Source organism: Salvelinus fontinalis, chromosome 14, assembly GCF_029448725.1.
Source record: "Salvelinus fontinalis isolate EN_2023a chromosome 14, ASM2944872v1, whole genome shotgun sequence".
Lineage (NCBI taxonomy): Eukaryota > Metazoa > Chordata > Actinopteri > Salmoniformes > Salmonidae > Salvelinus > Salvelinus fontinalis.
Genome location: NC_074678.1, coordinates 25,993,994 through 26,017,189, shown reverse-complemented (window position 1 = coordinate 26,017,189; position 23,196 = coordinate 25,993,994). Strand labels below are relative to the sequence as shown.

The 23,196-nt window shown below is 42.7% G+C and overlaps 2 protein-coding genes across 2 annotated transcripts in view; both read right to left on the bottom strand.

Annotated features, from left to right (window-relative positions):
* Positions 1-2,804: 2,804 nt before the first annotated feature.
* On the bottom strand, positions 2,805-18,111 carry il12rb2 (interleukin 12 receptor, beta 2a). The gene is made up of 16 exons (XM_055861075.1): positions 16,718-18,111; positions 16,145-16,306; positions 15,314-15,571; positions 14,677-14,791; positions 14,091-14,290; positions 11,828-11,967; positions 11,275-11,416; positions 8,057-8,130; positions 5,618-5,819; positions 5,169-5,378; positions 4,917-5,018; positions 4,664-4,819; positions 4,453-4,584; positions 4,176-4,284; positions 3,933-4,020; positions 2,805-3,809 (listed from the first exon to the last, which is right to left on the bottom strand). Exons 2-16 carry the CDS (start codon positions 16,257-16,259, stop codon positions 3,315-3,317), a joined length of 2,538 nt encoding a protein of 845 aa, XP_055717050.1. The 5' UTR covers positions 16,260-16,306; positions 16,718-18,111; the 3' UTR covers positions 2,805-3,314.
* Positions 16,397-23,196, bottom strand: part of il23r (interleukin 23 receptor) — a 23,146-nt gene continuing 16,346 nt past the window's right edge. Inside the window, exons 15-17 of the mRNA XM_055861074.1 lie at positions 23,065-23,152; positions 22,584-22,674; positions 16,397-18,731 (exon numbers count right to left, since the gene is read on the bottom strand). Of these exons, the coding sequence (XP_055717049.1) occupies positions 18,123-18,731; positions 22,584-22,674; positions 23,065-23,152 (788 nt within the window). The 3' untranslated portion in view covers positions 16,397-18,122. The remainder of the gene's footprint in view (positions 18,732-22,583; positions 22,675-23,064; positions 23,153-23,196) is intronic.

Below are 23,196 nucleotides of genomic sequence, written 5' to 3'. Positions count from 1 at the left end.
TTCTCACCCCGCCCCCCCTTAAAAGATTTAGATGCACTATTGTAAAGTGGCTGTTCCACTGGATGTCATAAGGTGAATGCACCAATTTGTAAGTCGCTCTGGATAAGAGCGTCTGCTAAATGACTTAAATGTAAATGTAAATGTAAAAACTCCCTAGAAAGGCCAAAACCTAGGAAGAAACCTAGAGAGGAACCAGGCTATGAGGGGTGGCCAGTCCTCTTCTGGCTGTGCCGGGTGGAGATTATAACAGACCATGGCCAAGATGTTCAAATGTTCATAAATGACCAGTATGGTCAAATAATAATAATCACAGTAGTTGTCGAGGGTGCAACAAGTCAGCACCTCAGGAGTAAATGTCAGTTGGCTTTTCATAGCCGATCATTGAGAGTATCTCTACCGCTCCTGCTGTCTCTAGAGAGTTGATAACAGCAGGTCTGGGACAGGTAGCACGTCCGGTGAACAGGTCAGGGTTCCATAGCCGCAGGCAGAACAGTTGAAACTGGAGAAGCAGCACGGCCAGGTGGACTGGGGACAGCAAGGAGTCATCATGCCAGGTAGTCCTGAGGCATGGTCCTAGGGCTCAGGTCTTCCGAGAGAGAGAGAGAAAGAAAGAAAGAGAGAAAGAGAGAATTAGAGAGAGCATACTTAAATTCACACAGGACACCGGATAAAACAGAAGAAATACTCCAGATATAACAGACTGACCCTAGCCCTCCGACACATAAACTACTGCAGCATAAATACTGGAGGCTGAGACAGGAGGGGTCAGGAGACACTGTGGCCCCATCCGATGATACCCCCGGACAGGGCCAAACAGGCAGGATATAACCCCACCCACTTTGCCAAAGCACAGCCCCCACACCACTAGAGGTATATCTTCAACCACCAGCTTACCATCCTGAGACAAGGCAGAGTATAGCCCACAAAGATCTCCGCCACTGCACAACCCAAGGGGGGGCACCAACCCAGACAGGAAGACCACGTCAGCGACTCAACCCACTCAAGTGACGCACCCCTCTTAGGTATGGCATGGAAGAGCACCAGTAAGCCAGTGACACAGCCCCTGTAATAAGGTTAGAGGCAGAAAATCCCAGTGGAGAGAGGGGAACCAGGCCAGGCAGAGACAGCAAGGGCGGTTCGTTGCTCCAGTGCCTTTCCGTTCACCTTCACACTCCTGGGCCAGACTACACTCAATCATATGACCTACTGAAGATATGAGTCTTAAATAATGACTTAAAGGTTGAGACCGAGTCTGCGTCTCTCACATGGGTAGGCAGACCATTCCATAAAAATGGGTGAGGTTAAGAAGAATCCTAGAGTGTCAGCTAAAGACTTACAGAAATCTCTGGAAGACGCTAACATCTTTGTTGACGAGTCTACAATACGTAAAACACTAAACAAGAATGGTGTTCATGGGAGGACACCATGGAAGAAGCCACTGCTGTCCAAAAAAACCATTGCTGCACATCTGAAGTTTTCAAAAGAGCACCTGGATATTCCACAGCGCTACTGGCAAAATATTCTGTGGACGGATGAAACTAAAGTTGTGTTGTTTGGAAGGAAGGAATGAACACACAACACTATGTGTGGAGATAAAAAAGGCACAGCACACCAACATCAAACCCTCATCCCAACTGTAAAGTATGGTGGAGGGAGCATTATGGTTTGGGACTGCTTTTTTGTCTCAGGGCCTAGACAGCTTGCTATCATCGACGGAAAAATGTATTCCCAAGTTTATCCCAGACATTTTACAGTAGAATGTAAGGATATCTGTCGGCCAATTGAAGCTCAACAGAAGTTCGGTGATGCAATAGGACAACTACCCAAAAGACAAAAGTAAATCTACAACAGATTGGCTTGAACAGAAGAAAATACACCTTCCGGAGTGGCCCTGTCAGTCCTGACCTCAACCCGATTGAGATGCTGTGGCATGACCTCAAGAGAGCGATTCACTCCAGACATCCCAAGAATATTGTGAAACTGAAACAGTTTTGTAAAGAGGAATGGTCCAAATTCCTCCTGACCGTTGTGCAGGTCTGATCCGCAACTACAGAAAACATTTGGTTGAGGTTATTGCTGCCAAAGGAGGGTCAACCAGTTATTAAATCCAAGGGTTCACATAATTTTTCCAACCTGCACTGTCAATGTTTACACGGTGTGTTCATTAAAAACATCAAAATTATAATTGTTTGTGTGTTATTAGTTTAAGCAGACTGTGTTTGTCTATTGTTGTGACTTAGATGAAGATCAGATACAATTTTAAAACCAATTTATGCAGAAATCCAGCTAATTCTAAAGAGTTCACATATCTTTTTGTGTATAACAAACCACTGTTAAACAATATTGTAAATCATGTTTGAAAGCTAAATAGGAGACAACTATTTGAAAACATTGATGCATCTGTAATCTGTATCCTAATATCTATCTCTTCTTCTTCTCAGAATACATGCCTGTTTGCTCACCGCAGGTTGGTTGTGTTTTCTGCTTCTTGCTGCTCTCTGATTAACTGTCGATTTGAGATGCAGGCAGATTTGTTGATAACGAAATGTAACTGATTCAAAGACCCCAAATAACTAATAAAAGTCTAACCTCTCTAGCATCTCCAGTCTCCTTTTTTCTCATCACAATAATCCCCTATATTAAATGTATTAAACTCACTAGGGTTTAATAATCCCCAATATTAAATTTACACTATAGAGCACCTGTACTCTCTGCAAGGATCCATGACTCTATGCTAAGGCTGACCCTGCATATCCCAGTACTATCTCTTTGTGAAAAAAATAAATACACTTCCAGATATGAACTCATAGTGCACTTTACATAACTCCCATGGTTTATTTCACAAAAGCTCATTGCTTACAGTCCCTGTAAACTGGGGGAAATGTGACAGGTGAGTTGTGTTGTATTGTATTGACCTTTTGTGTTATCCAAGACATAGATCTAGGATGGGCAACTCCAGTCCTCGAGGGCCAGATTGATGACACACTTTTGCCCCAGCTTACACCTGACTCCAAAAATCAACATCTTCAGTTTAGAATGCAATTAGTGTTTGCTATGGTGAAAAAGTGTTACACCACTATGGACCCCGAGGTCTGTAGTCTCCCATCTCTGATAGATAGTGTACTATTGTACTGTAATGCAATATAACTGTTTATAATGATTGTTGGTTAGTGAGAATCAAAGTCATGATACACTGAGATTACACAGGTTCTTCACACAGCCTGCTCCTTGGGTTATTTTATATGGCTATCAGTCTAACCCATCAGTCTAACCCATCAGTCTAACCCATCAGTCTAACCCATCAGTCTAACCCATCAGTCTAAGAACTCACTGCAGTCGATCCTGACCGCATCCAGAGTCAGCTTCCCTCCGAAAGACACCAAAGGGTTCATGAACGGACTCAGGGGGTTCTGCGGACAGGAGAAGAATCCCATCACATCCAGACCTTCCTCTTCCTTCTCCTCTCTGCCCTCTAGGACGTGTGTTGAGATGTAGTCGACAGTCATATCTGTTCCCTGGGAATCCTGTGTCTGGCCTGAGGAGCCTGACTCCTGGGAGAAGCTCTTGAGGTAGGAGCTCTGGAAGTAGGCTGTTGTTGACGGGTCTGTTGCAGGGATCTGCTGGGGCATGAAGAGGAGGTGTAAGGAGGGGTGAATAGCACCCTCTGGAGTTCCGGAGATATCAGTGCGCTGTGCTGGGTTCCATGAGCTCCAACTGCCCTCAGGCAGCTCCTGGACCTCCACAGTGTCTGGCTCCTCCTCTTCACTGACACTAGACTCACTGAGGTAGAGGTGTAGGGTCAACTCACCCTGGGGGAAGACAGGAAGGGGTCAGACTAATGTATCACTGTGGATCCAAATGAAGTATTCAGAGTGTGTTTGTTTGTGTGTGCGTGCTTGCATGTGTGCACTTGGGCGTCTGCGTGCACGTACCTTCTCTTTGGCACACTCCTTTGCCCATTTGCTGTTGGCAGGATCAGGGACGATATCTGGCATGAGGCAGTGGACGAGTGTTGAGACTCTGAGGAGGAGAGAACATGGAAAAGAACCACAGTGAGTCAGGAACAGAGCACACAGTTAATAACACGGTCAATCAATATTTCCATTTCATTCCAGTATTGCTGTCTAGTGACTCCCCATTAGGACTAGAGGCTGTTCCTGTTCCTAATGTATTACCGTCGTCGTAGCGAGGAGACCTGGTACAGGCACAGCAGGACAAAGAACACCAGGAAGGAGGTGATCCCTACCAGGACCATGGTATAAAGCCAGCTGTCTGAAAGCAAACCTACATTGGTACATAATAAGCACACAGTGTAAACATTATACAGTATAAACATAAGCATTCTGTATTTATTGTAACACTTCACATAACTGGAATGATAATCCTGAGAGTGTTTCAGACAGATTATTCTGAGAAACAGATTATTTTCACTCTTTCTCTCGTTATACTCACTTTGAGGTTTGATGAGGAAGGAGTGTCTGGCTCTGGGGCCCTGTCCTGAGGCAGTCGATGCGGCCACCCATAGATGGTAGTACTCAGGGGGAAGGTCCCTGATGGTGAAGGACCTCTCTGATGCTCTGCAGACTAGAACAAAACCACAGGCCATGAACACAGTATACACACACACACAATGCACTTTGTGTTTAATAGTTCTTCCCCATACCGTAGTTTCCGACGTCTTTTCCCTCTGAGTTTTCCACATAGATGGTGTAGTTGATGACACAGCCCCACCTGTGTCCCTGAGGGACCTCTGACCAGGAAACTGTCACTTTGTCCCCCTCCACCACCGGCTGATGGACAGATGGACCCGCGGAAGGCACTAGAGGACACAATCATACCACAAATAGGAATCGAACTCTGGCACTGTTCCATTGATGTGAAACCTTCGAAAAAAGTGTGATCTCCTGTCTCCTTACCTAATTCCAAGGTGTAGAAGTTTTCAAACTGGGCCCTGCCCACTGCCTGCTCATACAGAGCATAAACTGCTCCCTCATAGCACTCAAACGGCATAATGTTATCTACACACAAGAGAGACAGTGGGTGGGGTGGAGATCGAGAGAGAGAGAGGGAATGAGAGCAAGAGGAGGGATCAACTGGCTGTGTCATCACTCAGGGATCCAATAAGATCTAATGCAATGCTAAGTTGGCCATCCGTCCGCTACACGTACCTCTAATGACAGTATGGGTTTCATTAGGACCCAGTCTCTTCCACCTGAGCTTCTCCACCTGTCTTCCAACAGGGAACCATTCCAGCAGGTAGCCACTTACTGCCCCATCCCCTGTCCCACTGGCTGCTCCTGCAGTTACAGGCCTCCGCCAGGAGATGGTGACGCTGTGGTTACTGTGATTTCTACACTTTACATTCTGAGGGGGCTGGGCTGTGAAGGGAGAGGAGTGTGTGACACTGTCAGTAGAGCAGTCACCCTTCCCTGTCAACTATGGTCAATTGGATGTTACATTTATATCTATGTGGTTTTTAAATGTTAATTGTCTTTTAACTCAAAGAAGTGGAACAAATTATTGCATTTATAGTTTTCACTTTTCTGGAGAGTCTGAATCTTGAATAGGAAGATGGAGGAAAAGGGGGGGAAACGGAGAGGAAATGGAGATGCCTTACCTCCTCTGAGGGGAATGGTGACATGGGCAGGGGGTGAGGAACCTCTGGAGTTCAGGGCGTAGACAGTGACATTACAGCGAGAGCAGGACAGGCCTGAAATATGATTAATGGAGGTGTTGCTCTCAGATTTCCCTGCCAGGTTGTCGTGAACTATCACCTTGTAACCCCTGATCTTCCCTCTGGCCTCTGTGTGACTCAGCATCTGCAATCAGATTCAGAACCACATATAAAACACAGGCCCACTCCATGGGCAACAATCACAAATGATGCAGTGATAGGATTGGCTATCAGTGTTTTCATCCCACTTCTGTTTCCCAGCATAGAATCCTAAAGCAAGGTAGAATCTCAATTGCATACTCCTCGTGTCTCCTTTCTCCTTCTCAAAATCCATTGGAGGAGAAGGTCAGAGGAGAGAGACCTCTGGCTTTCTCATTCAATGGGTTTCGAGAACGAGGCAACGAGAGAGGAGTATGCAATTGAGATTCTCCCCTAGAGTCTGACTGTTTCTATATCAACATGCCCCTACCCTTGTGTTAGCTTAACATTTAATTCAACTTTATTGTATTGCCCAGGAGCAGCTAAGAAGGCATGCTATGAGAGATGAGAGGTGTGTAAGGGATCTATCATTTCTTTTAAACTGCTCGTCGTTTCTGTTTCTTGTAAACTGAAACTGTCACGTGTCTGGCCCAGGTTTCAGTCTCACACATCATTGGGAAGGGAGCCTCTCACACCTATGGCGTGAGGTTAGGGGGGGGGGGGATGTCCCCTCTCGGAAGTGGTCTGAGTTTGACCTTTACCTAATGTAGCGGAGCTAGCGGAGAAAAGTTTTACACACTCACATGAAAAAAGGCTACAGTTTAGGACAGAAACAGGATGAAAGTAACACTTTTTTTCCTAATTACTCAGATAGAACTAGAGACACCATATTTTATGACGAACAACATATACACTGAGTGTACAAAACATTAAGAACACCTTCCTAATATTGAGTTGCATCCCCCCGCCTTTTGCCCTCAGAAACAGCCTCAATCCGTCGGGGCATGGACTCTACAAGGTGTTGAAAGCGTTCCACAGGGATGCTGGCCAATGTTGACTCCAATGCTTCCCACAGTTGTGTAAAGTTGGCTCTATGTCCTTTTGGCGATGGACTATTCTTGATACACATGGGAAACTGTTGAGCGTGAAAAACCTAGCAGGGTTGCAGTTCTTAACACAAACCGGTGCACCTGACACTACTTCGTTAAAAAGCACTTAAATCTTTTGTCTTCTTGCCCATTCAACATTCTGAATGGCACACATACACAATCCATGTCTCAATTGTCTCAATGCTTAAAAATCCTCAATTAATTTGTCTCCTCCGCAGCATCTACACTAATTGAAGTGGATCTAACAGGTGGCATCAATAAGGGATCATAGCTTTCACTTGGATTCACCTGGTCAGTCTGTGTCATGGAAAGAGCAGGTGTTCATAATGTTTTGTACACTCAGTGTATATGTACAAAACAAAAACACTACAGTAAATACTAGTGATGGGAAACAGAGGCTTTCTGAAGCCTTTGGGGCTTTCACCAATTCATTACTTATAAGTGACATTTGCTGATTAGCAATATAAAGCAGCGAGGATGTCCATATGGAAATTTTTCCCACAATATTCATAAAATCTCCTTGACACAGATTTTCATTGCGGGTGTTAAAAGCCTACTAGCTATAATTTAGCATTACAAGTTGCTGTCAAAAACTTAAAGTATCGCATTATTTAGGATGCTTAAGACATACGCTTATACCATACTAAATAAAACAAATAGTTTGAACAATAATGTGCCAAGTGTGGTGTCATATAAAAACAATTTTCTAAATAATAAGCCTTTGCCAGGACTCGGCCCGATTCCCTGTTCTATGGTCCCCGACTCTACCTGCTTATTTGCCATTCAGATGACACAGCATCACAAAATCCTGTACATTATAAGTATGGTTTCCAGTAGAGGTTGGGGTTTGAAAGCAACTTGGAATCGAAGAAAGCACCGTAACCATGACAAAATCTGTGGGATCTCTCATTTTGCAAACCACAGTTTGAAAAACCATGTGATCAAACAAAGCTTCGGGCGTCATTGATCAAGCAATAATGATACTTTGAAATGAGCATCGGTACATTGTGTTGGATTAGTAGTGCTTTGAAAACTGCATTGAAGCATTGGAGTACCGGTATCAATGTCCCATCATAAATATCACAGAACAGTCATGTCCACAAAAACACTACTGTAAATACTACAGTATTAACTGTAGTGTTTTTACACACAAAAAAAAAGTAGAGTGCAAAAACACCACAGTGAATACTATAGTAGATAAATATAGTAAAACTACAGTATACTAAAGTATTTCTTTCCCATATGGGAGAGAGAGAGAGTCTGACAATATTAAGACATCTCTTTGAATGCGCACCTTCCAGTGTAAAGTGATGGAGTTGTTGGGAGAGTTGGAGGTTGTGTACCACACATCCAGGGCCTTGGCAGGTGCTGTAAAAGAGCACAGCATACAAACCGTTTATTCATTGCAACAGTTAGCTGTGGCTGACCCCGTGTCCTCCCAAAATGTATGTATACTCCCAAAATGTTTTCTGTGTATTTGTGTGATGTCTGGGGGTTTGGCATCAATAAAGTCCTATTCTATCCATTAAGTACATAGCTTGTATGTACAAGGTCATTATGATAGCCATCAGCCTTCAGCCTATTTTGTGTTTTGATAATCATCTGACAACCTTCATTATGTTTTCCTCAGAACAAGGATGTGTCTCAGACATGACTAATATTTCCTGGAAACAATAATTTTTTCGTTTTTGCGTCAAATAATACACTGCCACCCAAAGTGACACATAGCTCCAGACTGATGTGATCTGCATCCTGTAAATCAGCAGAGGACAAACACAGCATCATCAAGTATAATTGAGATGTGCTACTAAAAGGCTTCTCTGGCATGAGGTGCTTATCTGGGTTATGTCAAATTCTTGGTATTCCAAAAGAGCTGATAGCATCTCCCATAAATTATGGCAAAAACGAGGTGTCCACCTCCAAGAAGCAAACAATGTCTCGTGTATTTCTCTCATCTACTTCTCTCATGTATCTCTCTCATGTATTTCTCTCATGTATCTCTCATGTATTTCTCTCATGTATTTCACCAGAATAATGTCATCAAGATTAGTGGGTAGCTGCTCATCCTCATAATTACAAAATGGGGAGTTAAGAGTTTTATGTTTCATCGTCCTATATGATACATGTTGACCTGTCATGCCTAGTCTTGTTAAGTTTCAAAATGTGTGTCGTTCAATGTTTTTTCATATCGTTCCATATCTTACTTTTTCTTCAATGAAAAATAAACTCCTCCCTTGATGATCAGGAAGTGAGAGAGGGGGGATTTTGGTTGCGGCGTGCACACACACACACACACACCAACACAAATACGCACAGCAGTGGGGCATGTGGCTTACAGAGCAGATGAGTGATGACAGAGAAGGGAGGTGAGGTTATAGTGAGGCTACCACACTGTGACTATCTCTCCTACAGGGTGATTGTGTGGTTGATAGTGCTCAGAGGTGCAGAGACACTCTCAAAGTTAAAGACTGTCTCAATACTCCCAAGCGACATCATTTTTTCATCTTCTACTTCTGCATGATAAGTACTGGTCGGTAAAACAACGCATGAAATGAAGAACAGTGTTGTTTCACAGTAAATGAATGAAGTCATTTCACTGAATGAAGGAAGTGTTACCATATTTTGCCAGATGATAAATTATACAGTACAGGTCAATTCTAATATGTGTGATACCAATCATTATACGATATGATCCTGCTTAGTATTGACCATAAGGAGACTTTGTTGTTCCTCTCAGTATGATGATGAACACTATGTTATGAGGTGTTTCCAGAAACACCTGAAATCTGCTGGCCTGGGATCAGATTAAACCTTAGATGCACTTTTCACAATGCTCTACGTGAGTGTAGGTGTATGTGTAGGTATGGAGAGGGACAAGCTTATCAGACAACATCTCTGTGATACAACTCAGTTTAATATAAATCATGGTTTCTACACACAGGAAACGGTTGACTTGTAGACAGGGTTCACCTTTGATTGTGCTCTATATGCAGGTGTGTGGAGGGATAAACTATATCTAAACTAGACTGAAACTTTCCCTGAGCATCCTCTTTTCCCCCTCATCATGTTCAAACCGATTTCTACTGTCTTTCTTTCATACTCTGTGGCACAAAACTGCACAATAACTTAGTCACAACCAACCAGTACAGTATGCTAAAGGGCATCATTAATAAAGTGACACATGTCAACTGAATCTGTTACTGATAGAGATATATGATAAAACACCAGTTACCAGGCGTATATAACATCCCTGGTTCTGCTATAGATGGGTTAGCTGAGAACGTCACGAAAACGATCCGCACACTTCAGTGGGACAGAAGGATGTGTGTTGTTGTGATTCTGGATGACCATATAGCTAGCAACAATGACAAGAAACTGCCATGTGGGGAATCGTAAGTGGCTCGTTTGTTAGTTTTATCTTGTTCTGGATACCATGGATACCATGTCTTGTCACGTCTACGCTAATATTGCTAAAATTCTCTATGTATCTAGCCAGCAACTGTAACGATGTTTACTGAACAAAAATATACACACAATATGTAAAATGTTGGCCCCATGTTTCATGAGCTGAAATAAAAGATTCCAGAAATGTTCCATAGGCACAAAAAAGCTTACTGCTAAAAAGAAAATTGCGCACATTTGTTTACATCCCTGTTAGTGAGCATGTGTGGCATATCAAGAAGCTGAAGCTGATTAAACAACATGAGCATTACACAGGTTCACCTTGTGCTGGGGACAATAAAAGGCCACTCCAAAGTGTTTAGTTTTGTCAAACAACACAATGCCACAGATGTCTCAAGTTTTGACTTTCTGCAGGAATGTCCACCAGAGCTGTTGCCAGAGAATTGAATGCTAATTTCACTACCATAAGCTACCAAACATAGTTTTAGAGATTTTGGCAGTAAGTCCAACCGGCCTCACAACCGCAGACCACGTGTAACCATGCCAGGACGTCCACATCCAGCTTCTTCACCTGTGGGATTGTCTGAGACCAGCCACTTGGACAGCTGATGAAACTGAGAAGTATTTATTTCTGTAATAAAGCCCTTTTGTGGGGAAAAACTCATTCTGATTGGCTGGGCCTGGATCCCCAGTGTTTGGGCCTGGATCCAAAGTAGGTGGGCCTATGCCGTCCCAGGCCCACCCATTGCTGTGCCCCTGCCCAGTCGTGAAATCCATAGATTAGGTCCTAATAAATTTATTTCAATTGACTGATTTCCTTATATGAACTTTCACTCAGTAAAATCGTTGAAATTGTTGCATGTTGCATTTATATTTTTGTTCAGTGTATTTTGTTAGACAACAAGTGCATATTGTGAAACTTTATTCATGCTTTCAATAAACATTGGAGACAAAGTATAGTTAACATGTTGTCAACAATCTAAACCAACCCTGTATGTTTTGCCCAATAGTTGCGCACGTTCAGCTTTGTTGCTAAACAACCAACCCGTCTATAAAGGCCATCTGCAGGACCAACAAATCACCCACACAGTGCAGTATTAGTGTTCTTACCCTCCTCCTGTGTCCAGTTAGAGACGGGTTGGCTCCAGTCACTCCAGATGCCTCTCCTATGGCTCAGTCTGACCCTGGCCTGGAACTCATACTTTGTGTAGGGCTGCAGAGACACAATGGACTGGTTCCACACTGAACCTGCCTGTGAGGCACAGCAGTCAGAACACAGTATTACTTTTATAAGACATGTATCACACATTTATTAAACAATTATTACACAATCATAAGACTTGCATGTGGGGGGCTGCCAAGGCATGAGAGGACTACTAAAAAGTGAAGACATGTAGATGCCTGACTGGCTTTGGCAGTCTAGCATCTCGGAACAGCAGGAGGCAGGCATCTGCAAACCCCAGTCAAATCTGCCTCAGCCGAGAGGTCTTGTGATTTAGGTACAAATCTTACATGTGAGGTTGTGTCTTGCAACGGTTCTGCAACTCAAAATCTAGCAAAGCAGCATTGGATTGTGTGTGTATAATGGTCAATACCCAGTCAGTTCCCTATATGGCAGGTGATGTTTACAGTGCGTGGGTGAATGTGTGACAGTGGTTCTTACGGTGTGTGGGTGTAATATCCATGGTCCTGGTCCCTGGGCGGTTCTCTGCTGGACCTCCAGGAGCTGAGCTCCCTCCACCCTGACATTACAGCCCAGCGACCAGCACTCTACCTGGGACACAGCAGGGGGAAAGGGCTGCACTATAGAGAGAGAGAAAGAAAGAGACAGAGAGAGAGCAGTCAATATGGACAGGGATACACATAGGACAGTTAGTACGGACTGAGAGAGTACAGTAGTGGATGCTTGTGGTTAGAGTGCAGAGAGCACCAGTGATATTACTCACCCAAACCTGACAAACATCTAGTACTCATCTAGAATGCATCATAACTGCTACGTTGGTCATTTCTAAAACAAACGTTAGGTAGATAACATAGCCAAGTAGTCAAATGACCAAAGCGCCCTCTCGTGGTGGAATGTTATTCATATTACTCATAATTAATAAACGTTCTTCTGTTTTTAAAGACAAAACTTCAGTGCTTGTATGTCGAAACGGTGCATGAATTAAAGTGTAATTGCACAAAAAAATCTAAAATAAAGCAATGATTGCTAAATGCATAGATACAGTTGAAGTCGGAAGTTTACATACACTTAGGTTGGAGTCATTAAAACTCGTTTTTCAACCACTCCAAAATTTCTTGTTAAAAAACTATAGTTTTGGAAAGTCGGTTAGGACATCTACTTTGTGCATGACACAAGTCATTTTTCCAACAATTGTTTACAGACAGATTATTTCACTTAAAATTCACTGTATCACAATTCCAGTGGTTCAGAAGTTGACACACACTAAGTTGACTGTGCCTTTAAACAGCTCGGAAAATTCCAGAAAATGATGTCATGGCTTTAGAAGCTTCTGTTAGGCTAATTGACATAATTTAAGTCAATTTTAGGGGTACCTGTGGATGTATTTCAAGGCCTACCTTCAAACTCAGTGCCTCTTTACTTGACATCATGGGAAAATCAAAAGAAATCAGCCCCAAAAAATGTAGATCTCCACAAGTCTGGTTCATCCTTGGGAGCAATTTCCAAACTCCTGAAGGTACCACGTTCATCTGTACAAACAATAGTACGCAAGTATAAACACCATGGGGCCACGCAGCCATCATACCGCTCAGGAAGGCGATGCGTTCTGTCTCATAGAGATTAACCTACAATGGTGTGAAAATGCAAATCAATCCCAGAACAACAGCAAAAGACCTTGTGAAGATGCTGGAGGAAACAGGTACAAAAGCATCTATATCCACAGTAAAACAAGTTCTATATCGACATAACCTGAAAGGCCACTCAGCAAGGAAGAAGCCAATGCTCCAAAACCGCCATAAAAAAAGCCAGACTACGGTTTGCAACTGCACATGGGGACAAAGATCGTACTTTTTGGAGAAATGACCACTGGTCTGATGAAACAAAAATAGAACTGTTTGGCCATGATGCCCATCTTTATGTTCGTAGGAAAAAGGGGGAGGCTTGCAACCCGAAGAACACCATACCAACTGTGAAGCACGGGGATGGCAGCATCATGTTGTGGGGGTGCTTTGCTGCAGGAAAGACTGGTGCACTTCACAAAATAGATGGCATCATGAGGAGGAAAATTATGTGGATATATTGAAGCAACATCAGTCAGGAAGTTAAAGCTTGGTCGCAAATGGGTCTTCCAAATGGACTATGACCCAAGCATACTTCCAAAGTTGTGGCAAAATGGCTTAAGGACAACAAAGTCAAGGTATTGGAGTGGCCATCACAAAGCCCTGACCTCAATCACATAGAAAATGTGTGGGCAGAACTGAAAAAGTGTGTGCAAGCAAAGAAGCCTACAAATCTGACTCAGTTACACCAGCTCCGTCAGGAGGAATGGACCAAATTTCCCCAACTTATTGTGGTAAGCTTGTTGAAGGCTACCCGAAACGGTTGACCCAAGTTAAACAATTTAAAGGCAATGCTACCAAATGCTAATTGAGTGTATGAAAACTTCCGACCCACTGGGAATGTGATGAAAGAAACAAAAGCTGAAATAAATCATTCTCTCTAATATTATTCTGACATTTCACATTCTTAAAATAAAGTAGTGATCCTAACTGACCTAAGACAGGGAATTTTTATAAGGATTAAATGTCAGGAATTGTGAAAAACTGAGTTTAAATGGATTTGGCTAAGGTGTATGTAAACTTCCGACTTCAATTGTAGGTGCACATTTGCTCATACAGGTGCAGAATGATCAAAATTGCATAATCAGTGTTATATTCTTTTTTGGTTTTTGCAGCTGCCATACCAATGTGGTCGAGTGTGAAGTTGAGGGTGGTGGACACAGCAGTGCCCAGCTTGTTGGAGGAGCTGGCCCATACGGAGTATTCAGTCTGGACAGAACCAGACACAGGGAAATTAGCTGAGACTAGACCAGGATCAGACCTGGAACCAGAACCAGGGTAGGATACAGATCCTGCTGTTCTGTTACCAAATACAGCTCTCACCCTGAAACACATGGAACACATACAAGTCATCCACGACTTACTATACAGTACACCTCATCCATACCAACTGGCTTTTCTATCTCATGCATTTTCCTTTTCTTCTTTTCTCTTTTTCTTTTAATCTCCGTATTTGAGTCTGTATGGTGAAAAAACTATACTGGGCAAAACATAACATTGACAAGTCTGTTTTTACTTAAACTTGTCGTTGTCTTGCCATAGAAACCATATTGGGTTGTTGGTAGCAGAAGTATGCTTGACCACCAAGGCTGCTCTGCTCCAACATGTGAGAGAGACCACCAACCCTGTGGTTCCTCAGCTCAGATCCCTATTAAGCTATGATATGGCACATGACACAGTACTGTTTGTCCCTTTCTCTTCCAAACTCACCAGAGCTCTGAAGTGGTTGTCAGGTGAGTTTCCCTTCCTCTTCTCCATGTACACATCACCTCTCCAAATTCACCTTTCTGGACACAGGTTACATTTTCTGGCAGGTCAGGTGGGTCTGCAAGGTAACCATGACAATACATCAACAACACAAATGGACGTGGTCTGGTACAAAGTGTTTTTCTCATTGTGCTTTGGACCAGTAACCAGCATGTGATGGTGTTGTTCCTTTAAAGACCACTGACATGAGAGTTAAATGTGTATCATTTAAACTTGCACCTCTGACACACCTGTTAGAAGTGCTGACACTGACATGGGTTGAACTAGTTAGTAGTCAGACTAGATGGTCCAAGAGGTATAGAGCAAACTTTAAAATGCAACTCTTCCACCACGTTGTACTTAAAGACTACTTGATGAAAATATGTCACACTGCATATCTGACTGGCTAATTTAGTGAGCGGTGTTCGCCTTCATGAGTGTCAAAAGGCACAAGTTGTTTTTCTCCATCTGTCCCATTCAGTTTGGTTTCACACCCCCAGCCCTATAGTTATTCTGGTCACTGTCGACACCTTGTTTTGTATTGCAGAGTGCTCTGGTATTGTGGAGTGCTATATTGCAGAGTATACTGTTCCATACTTACATCCAGTATCAATGTCGAGTCCACAAGGCTCAGGTTCTCCTTCACACAGGCAGGTGTACGTTGTGTTTTTACTTATGTTTGTCACGTTGAGGAATATAGTTGTAGAGTTGTAGGGCGGTATTTTGTCTATTTTCTTCTTGTCGATGTGCATTGATTTGGAAGCTCTGCAGCTGGCCTGATAGGTACAGAACACCTGGAAGCTGGAACCCAGAAGGACCAGGTCCCCAATGCTGGATGATGCAGTACATGGCTTATCAGCTGGAGGCACAACAAAACAACAAAGAAAACTGTTGCTATCTCACTGGGGAATGACAGAGGAGTAAACTGGAAGTTAAAAATACTTGTTTTAGCAGCACAGAAAACACAACAGAACAAGGGTCTCCAGCACTGGTTCTGGTAAGCTACAGGGTGTGCAGGCTTTTGTTCTAGCCCTGCAATAACACACCATATATATTCTATATTTGTAGAATCAGGTGTGTTTGTGCTGGGCTGGAATAAAAGTCTGCGCTCAATACAGCCTGTACTGAGGTTTGGTGACTATTGGCACACAGAGAAGTGAGACAGCAAGAGGAAATCAACTCATACTATTAAAGACATATTCAGAGGGTGTTTATTAAAAGATCAGGCATACTCCTATAGCATATGAGAACAGTTCAAGGCAAACGCAGACTTGTAGAGTACACAGTCTGTGGACAGGGAGAATGTCTTGGACATTGTATGAATCTATCTTGGACAAATGCTTTGAAGCATCACTAAGAAAGAATATCAAGTGTTCTTGACATAACTCTTATTACGTAGGTAGCCTACATGATTGGTGAATAGACCTCTTACCTCTACTAGACCCTATGACACACAGCAAAGTGATGCCAATGAGGATAGACCACCAACCATGGGGTGAATAAGCCATTGGACCTCTGGGTTGTTCACTACCAGTGGTGAGCTGCATTCCATTTGTGTATCATAGCTGAAGGTCCATGGAGTCTTTCAGTATCACTACAGAAATAAACATGTATAATATACAAGTAATGTAATGTATCCCCATGGGAATGGCACTGTATTTTTTATTTAGTAAATACACCATACTTTGGACAACAATATTTTTTATTTATTTTTAAGAATAGAAAAAGAAAATGACTGCACATCTTCCCATGCATGTCGAACATTGCTCAATGTTCACTATGACACCATAACAGATTATTGATTGAGATTATTCTGATAACTCAAATGGTTGATCCTGTACTACAATAATCAACTGCAGCAATTTAGTAAAATAGACCATGTGAATGTAGCCTGTATAAAAACAGAAATCACCACTCACCCAGCTCCGACATCATACAGTTGATAATTCCCTACCGAACAGCATTCGTTAATTATACACAACGTGCTCCCTATGAATTTACTTACACTCATTTGATATTTTTCCTTTACATTTCTGAATATCTTCTTAGTCCAGTGCAGTGTGTGTCAGTGGTTTGGCTGAAAGCGTGCGAGCCTGTTTTGGTTGAGATGCGTGTCAGTTGACATTTGACAAGACCAACCCTCATCTCAGTTCCTCTGCTATGTCCTCTGCGGGTTCAACAGAGCACGACAAGTAGCCTACACATCTGAGCCCAATCCTAAAATGGCTGTGTGCACACAGGCAACCCAATTCTGATTTAAAAAAATCCCACTAATTGTTTTTTTGACCAATCACATCAGATATTTCCACATCAGTTATTTTTCAGAGCTGATGTGATTGGTCAAAAGACCGTTTTGGGGGGAAAAGATCAGAATTGGTCTGCCTCTCTAAATGCAACCGTAGTGACATACCAGGTGAGTGATATTTGCCAGTTGTAGGGGATCCCCCTCTCACACTGAATTTGGAGATTAACACTTTTTACAGATGTTCTCCACTCACAAGAATTGATGTCTAATATCTTCTCTAATCCTCTCCTATTCTTCATCTGCACTTATTTTAAAACACAGGACAAATGAAAGCAATATTGCAGAGGCCTCCTGGGAAATTTGATTTCATTAGTCCAGACATTTTTGATAAGAGCAAATGAAGGAAAGGAGATGAAGATACAAGGAGACAAGGGGGTGAGAGGAGGCATCGTAAACTATTGAGATGCACCCTCAGTTTTATGAGCTCTCAGGGAGGAAGTGAGAAGTCTGTTTCAGGAAGTCACTATAACTGCCTGGTACAGCAGGTGGCTCTATGAATAGAACACAGCCCTGGCACAGATCTAGGGTCAGTTTACCCTGCATTACTATACCATTACTATTATACCATGTTACACAGTGGCGTGCAAATACTGTATCCCTCACTTCTCAGATGCAGAATATAACTATGTTGTAAACTTAACATGTTCTCAACATCTGTCTTCTTTGGACACGAAACCCATTGTGTGGTACACTATACATCAATAGACAAACAGGGATTGACAGGGAAACATTTATCAACAAATCAAAAGAGAACCAGCGTGCTCTCCCAGAAGCTTGGCTGGTGGGTAAAACCTGCATATTCAGATAAACAAAGGGGTGTAATGGGTTCGCACTCATTTATCAACTGAAAGACTCTTTATAGTGAACCATAATCTTTAAATAGCAGCGAGCAGAAATTGTTATAAATCCACTGTTATAGTATATTATGTAATTGAGGAATGTGTCCTTTCAGTCCGTTCATCATTCTGAAACACTAGTATGACTGTAAATTTTGCTAGAATGGTATAAAAGTCCATTCATTGGAACTCTTGTTCAGTTGGTCAGACAAATGCCTTTCCTCTCATCACTGAAGGATGGAGAAGATAATGCTTTAAAGATGTCTCTGTCAGTGGTTGTAGGTAGTGGTGTTGAGGTCAGCAGCCTGGGGGAAGTAACCGGTGGTCAGTGTCTTAGCCAGACAGCCAACTGGGTCTTCCAGAGCCACTTTCTGTCCCTGTGCTGAGTCCAGAGAGCCAAGGCCCACCTCCAACCCCTTCTCATCCAGCCACGTGTCCCCAGAGAAGAGGCTTGTTATCTTGGGAGGGCTTAGGGAGGTGTTCCGCCCCATTGAGCTCAGATCCAGTGCTGGAGAAATGCCAGAGAAATCTACTGTTATATCACACAGCCAGCCTCCTAGCAGTCCTCCAGACTCCTCAGGGCATCTGTCTGTACTCTCACAGCTGGGAATGTGTCCCCTGTATTCCTCCTTCTCTGTCTTGTCTCGTGGAGCTGTGATTGTAATCTGGGGTTTGTATCCAATATTCTCCAGAGGTGCTGCTGTCCTTTCTCCTGTCCCCTCTCCTCCCCCGGCCCTGGCCCCACCCTGGAGCCGCACGATGTGGATGATGGGGTACAGTTCCTCCCTCTCCCCAGGAGGGATCTCCTCAATGGGGGACAGTGGTGGGTCACTGACGGTGAACAACCAGGACAAAGCTGGGACCACTGGCTCTTCATGCTATAGGAGGACAATACAAACACAGAGGTTATAGTGAAGAAGTCAAGGCCTTAGAAAGCTAGTAGGCCTGGTTTAGATGACATGGCTCTATTTGTTTATTTCGATCCCCATTCGCTTTTGCAGAAGCAGCAGCTACTCTTCCTGGGGTCCACAAGAAACACAAAACATGACAAATAACAAAACACTGATACACTGACAGACAAGAACAGTCACACACATTTATATAATGATATACAAACAATACAACAACAAAAAGATACAAACAATACAACTTAAAAAGAACGGCCTCCCGAGTGGCGCAGAGGTCTAACTCACTACATCGCATGTTTGAGGTGTCACTACAGACCCTGGTTTGATCCCAGGCTGTGTCATAGCCAGCCGTGACCTGGAGGCGGTGCACAATTGGTTCAGCGTCGTCCGGGTTAGGGGAGGGTTTGGCGGGCCGGGATTTCATTGCGCTCACACATCTCCTTGTGGTGGGCTGGGTGCCTGCAAGGTGACTTCGGTTGCCAGCTGGAAGTTGTTTCCTCCAACACATTGGTGCGGCTGATTTCCGGGATGAGCGAGCTGTGTGTCAAGAAGCAGTGTGGCGTGGCAAGGTCATGTTTTAGAGGACGCATGGCTCTTGACCTTTGCCTCTCCCGAGTCCGTAGGGGAGTTGCAGTGATGGGACAAGACTGTAACTACCAATTGGATATCATGAGATTGGGGTAAAAAAAAAAAAAAAATATGTTTTTTATATAAACAATAAACTACAAATAAGAAGGTGTTCCCCTCACTGTTGCCGCAGTTCTATGAGTTGCTGTTTAATCTGTTTTTTAAAGGTAATTTTGCTGTTTACTTGAGTAATTGGAGATAGAAGGGAGTTCCATGGCTCTTTATAAAACTGTGCGCATATTCATACCCCTTGACTTATTACACATTTTGTTGTGTTAAAGCCTCAATTCAAAATAGATTACATGGATTTATTTTCTCACCCATCTACACACAATACTCCATAATGTTAAAGTGAAAATACGCTTTTCGAATTTTTTGCAAATGTATTAAAAATAAAAAAACAGAAATACCTTATTTACATAAGTATTCAGACCCTTTGCTCTGAGACTCAAAATCGAGCTCAGGTGCATCCTGTTTCCATAGATGTTTCTACAACTTGATTGAAGTCCACCTGTGGTAAATTCAATTGATTGGACATTATTTGGAAAGGCACACACCTGTCTATTTAAGTTCCAACCGTTGACAGTGCACGTCAGAGCAAAAACCCAAGCCATGAGGTCGAAGGAATTGTCCGTAGAGCTCCAAGACAGGATTGTGTCGAGGCACAGATCTGGGGAAGGGTACCAAAACATTTCTGAAGCATTGAAGATCCCCTAAAACACAGTGGCCTCCATCATTCTTAAATGGAAGAAGTTTGGAAACACCAAGAGTCTTTCATGAGCTAACCGCCCAGCCAAACTGAGCAATCAGGGGAGAAAGGACAATGATCACTCTTGACAGAGCTCTAGAATTCTTCTGTGGAGATGGGAGAACCTTCTAGACGGACAACCATCTCTGCAGCACTCCACCAATCAGGCCTCTATGGAAAAGTGGCCAGACAGAAGCCAGTCCTGAGAAGTCACGTGAAGACTGAGAGATAAAAGCAAAAGATTTTGTGATCTGATGAGACAAAAATGTAACTCTTTGACCTGAATGCAAAGCACTATGTCTGGAGAAAATGAGTAACAGCTCAGCACCCGTCTACCATCCCTACGTGAAGCACGGTGGTGGCAGCGTCATGCTATGGATATACTTTTCATTGGCAAGGACTGGGAAACTGGTAAGGACAGAGGGAACAATGAATGGATCCAAATACAGGCAAATCTGTGATGAGAACCTGCTTCAGAGTGCAAACGACCTTAGACTGAGGTGAAGATTTACGTTCCAACAGGACAATGAACCCAAGCATATAGCCAAGCAACGCTGAAATGGCTTCAGAACAAGAATGTGAAAGTCCTTGAGTGGCCCAACCTAAGCCCAGACATGAATCCCATTTGAAAATCTGTGTAAAGACTTGAAGATTGCTATTCACCGCCACTCCATCTAACTTAACATAGCTTGAGAAAATCTGCAAGGAAGAATGGGTGAAATCCCAAAATCCAGATGTGCAAAGCTGATACAGACATACCCAAGACGACTCAAAGCTGTAATCGCCGCCAAAGGTGCTTCTACAAAGTATTTACTCAGGGGCGTGAATACTTATGTAAATGAGATATATATATATATTTTTAAACATGTTTTCACTTTGTCAATACGGGCTATTGTGTATAGATGGATGAGAAAGAAAAACATAAAAAATAAAAAATATTTAATCCATTTTGAATTCAGGCTGTAACACAACGAAATGTGGAATAAGTCAAGGGGCTTGAATACTTTCTGAAGGTACTGCACCTCCATACCTCCATACTTCCATTCAACACGATCGTGAGAGTCTCATCTTTCCTTAGATTGGCCAAACCGTTTGAATGCTACAGACGTTTTCGTGAGGATACTGATTTTCTGGATGTCTCCTGGTCTGACAAACAGCGCTATAGCTCTGCCACTTTCCACCGCAGATGCAGAAGGCCGACATAGTCGGATGTAATGGATTGAGATGCAGCCCATGCAAAAGACAGATATCTCTAACTTAAACTGGCAGATTTTGATAGGGAATTGTTTATCATGTTAATTAGATTGACGCACATGTGCAGCTTTACCAGCTATAGCTTTGCTAGGTATTTCTTTGCTGCACTTGACCATATTACCAGACAGTAATAAGACCAGAGCCTGAACAACTACTACACTTGATTTGTCAAAAACGCAGAACACATATTTTTTTAACAGACATTCCCCTCCACATCTTCACAACAACTTTGTCAACATGACTTGACCATGATAATGAACCATCCAATGTTAGCTTCCTCAACTTCCTCAATGGTCACCTTTATGTACAACTCCAGTTGAGGTTTAGGTCTTAGAGAATATTTTGAACCAAATACAATGCTTTTAGTTTTAGATGTATTTAAGACCAATTTATTATTAATCACCCATTCGGATACCACCATGGCCTTTTTTTGCCTTCACCTCCCTTATCTCACCTCACTTGCTCACATTGTATACAGACTTATTTTTCTACTGTATTATTGACTGTATGTTTGTTTTACTCCATGTGTAACTCTGTGTTGTTGTATGTGTCGAACTGCTTTGCTTTATCTTGGCCAGGTCGCAATTGTAAATGAGAACCTGTTCTCAACTTGCCTACCTGGTTAAATAAAGGTGGGAAAAAAAATACTGACTGTAACTCCTGCAAACTCACTAGCTTTAGGTGCTGGCATGTAGATTGTGGAATCCTCCACAAACATAGTTATTTTAGCTTTGTGTAAGACCAGTGGCAAATAATTTGTAAAAATAGAAAAGAGTAACGGCCCAAGGCAACTGCCCTGAGGGACACCGAACTGTACATATCTGATGTTAGAGAAGCATCCATTGAAGAACACTCACTGGTTTCTGTTGGATAAATAACTCTCCAACCATGTGATGTCAGGTGATGTGAAGCCATAAAAAGTGAATTTTTTAAATAAAAACGTATGATCAATAACATCAAAGGTTGCACTGCATTTATATTGCATTCTGAAAGATGTAGAACTATTTATATTGCATTCTGAAAGATGTAGATGTGTTTATATTGCATTCTGAATGATGTAGACGTATTTATACCACATTCTGAAAGAGGTAGAAGTGTTTATATTGCATTCTGAAATATATAGATGCATTTATATTGCATTCTGAAAATGTAGATAGGGAGGTGAAGACACAATTTTTCTGTTAGTAGATTACCTTCAGTAGTCTGATAGCATTGCTGTTTCCAGGCTTGGGGAGGTTCTCAGAAAGCCAGACAGGACCCAGGGATAAACATGTCTGTTTGATCCTGCAGGGAATGGAAGTCTCATAATGAGCTGGGTTGTTTACTGCTTGTTTGCTGTTGATCACTTAGTCTCATATTGGGGTTGTATTGTTATGTGATAGTGTTGTTGTGACCAGTTTTGCTCAGCTCTTTAGGCAATACAGTGCATTACAGTGCATGCAGTAAATATCGCATGCAAACAGATGTGTTAACCACATTGCTCACCACAGTCAAAAAAAACTGTCAACCTCAGTAACACGGTAAACTTAAAAACAGAAAGAGTACAGTACTTCTTTGGAAAGTAAGTACCAGAAAGTATACACTTTCTGTTACCACGTCAACTAAAGCATAAACAGCTGTAACAGGATTATAAATGCAAGCGCCACCAGGCCAACATCTCTGTCAGCTTGGTACCTTTTCCTCACACAGCTCCAAAACATCAGGCTCGCCATTATCACCATGATAATGGTTGCCACGAGCGACATGCCAGCCACCAGCCCAACTAGAGAAGAACAGGGTACATGTTAGTAAATGACAGCACACTGC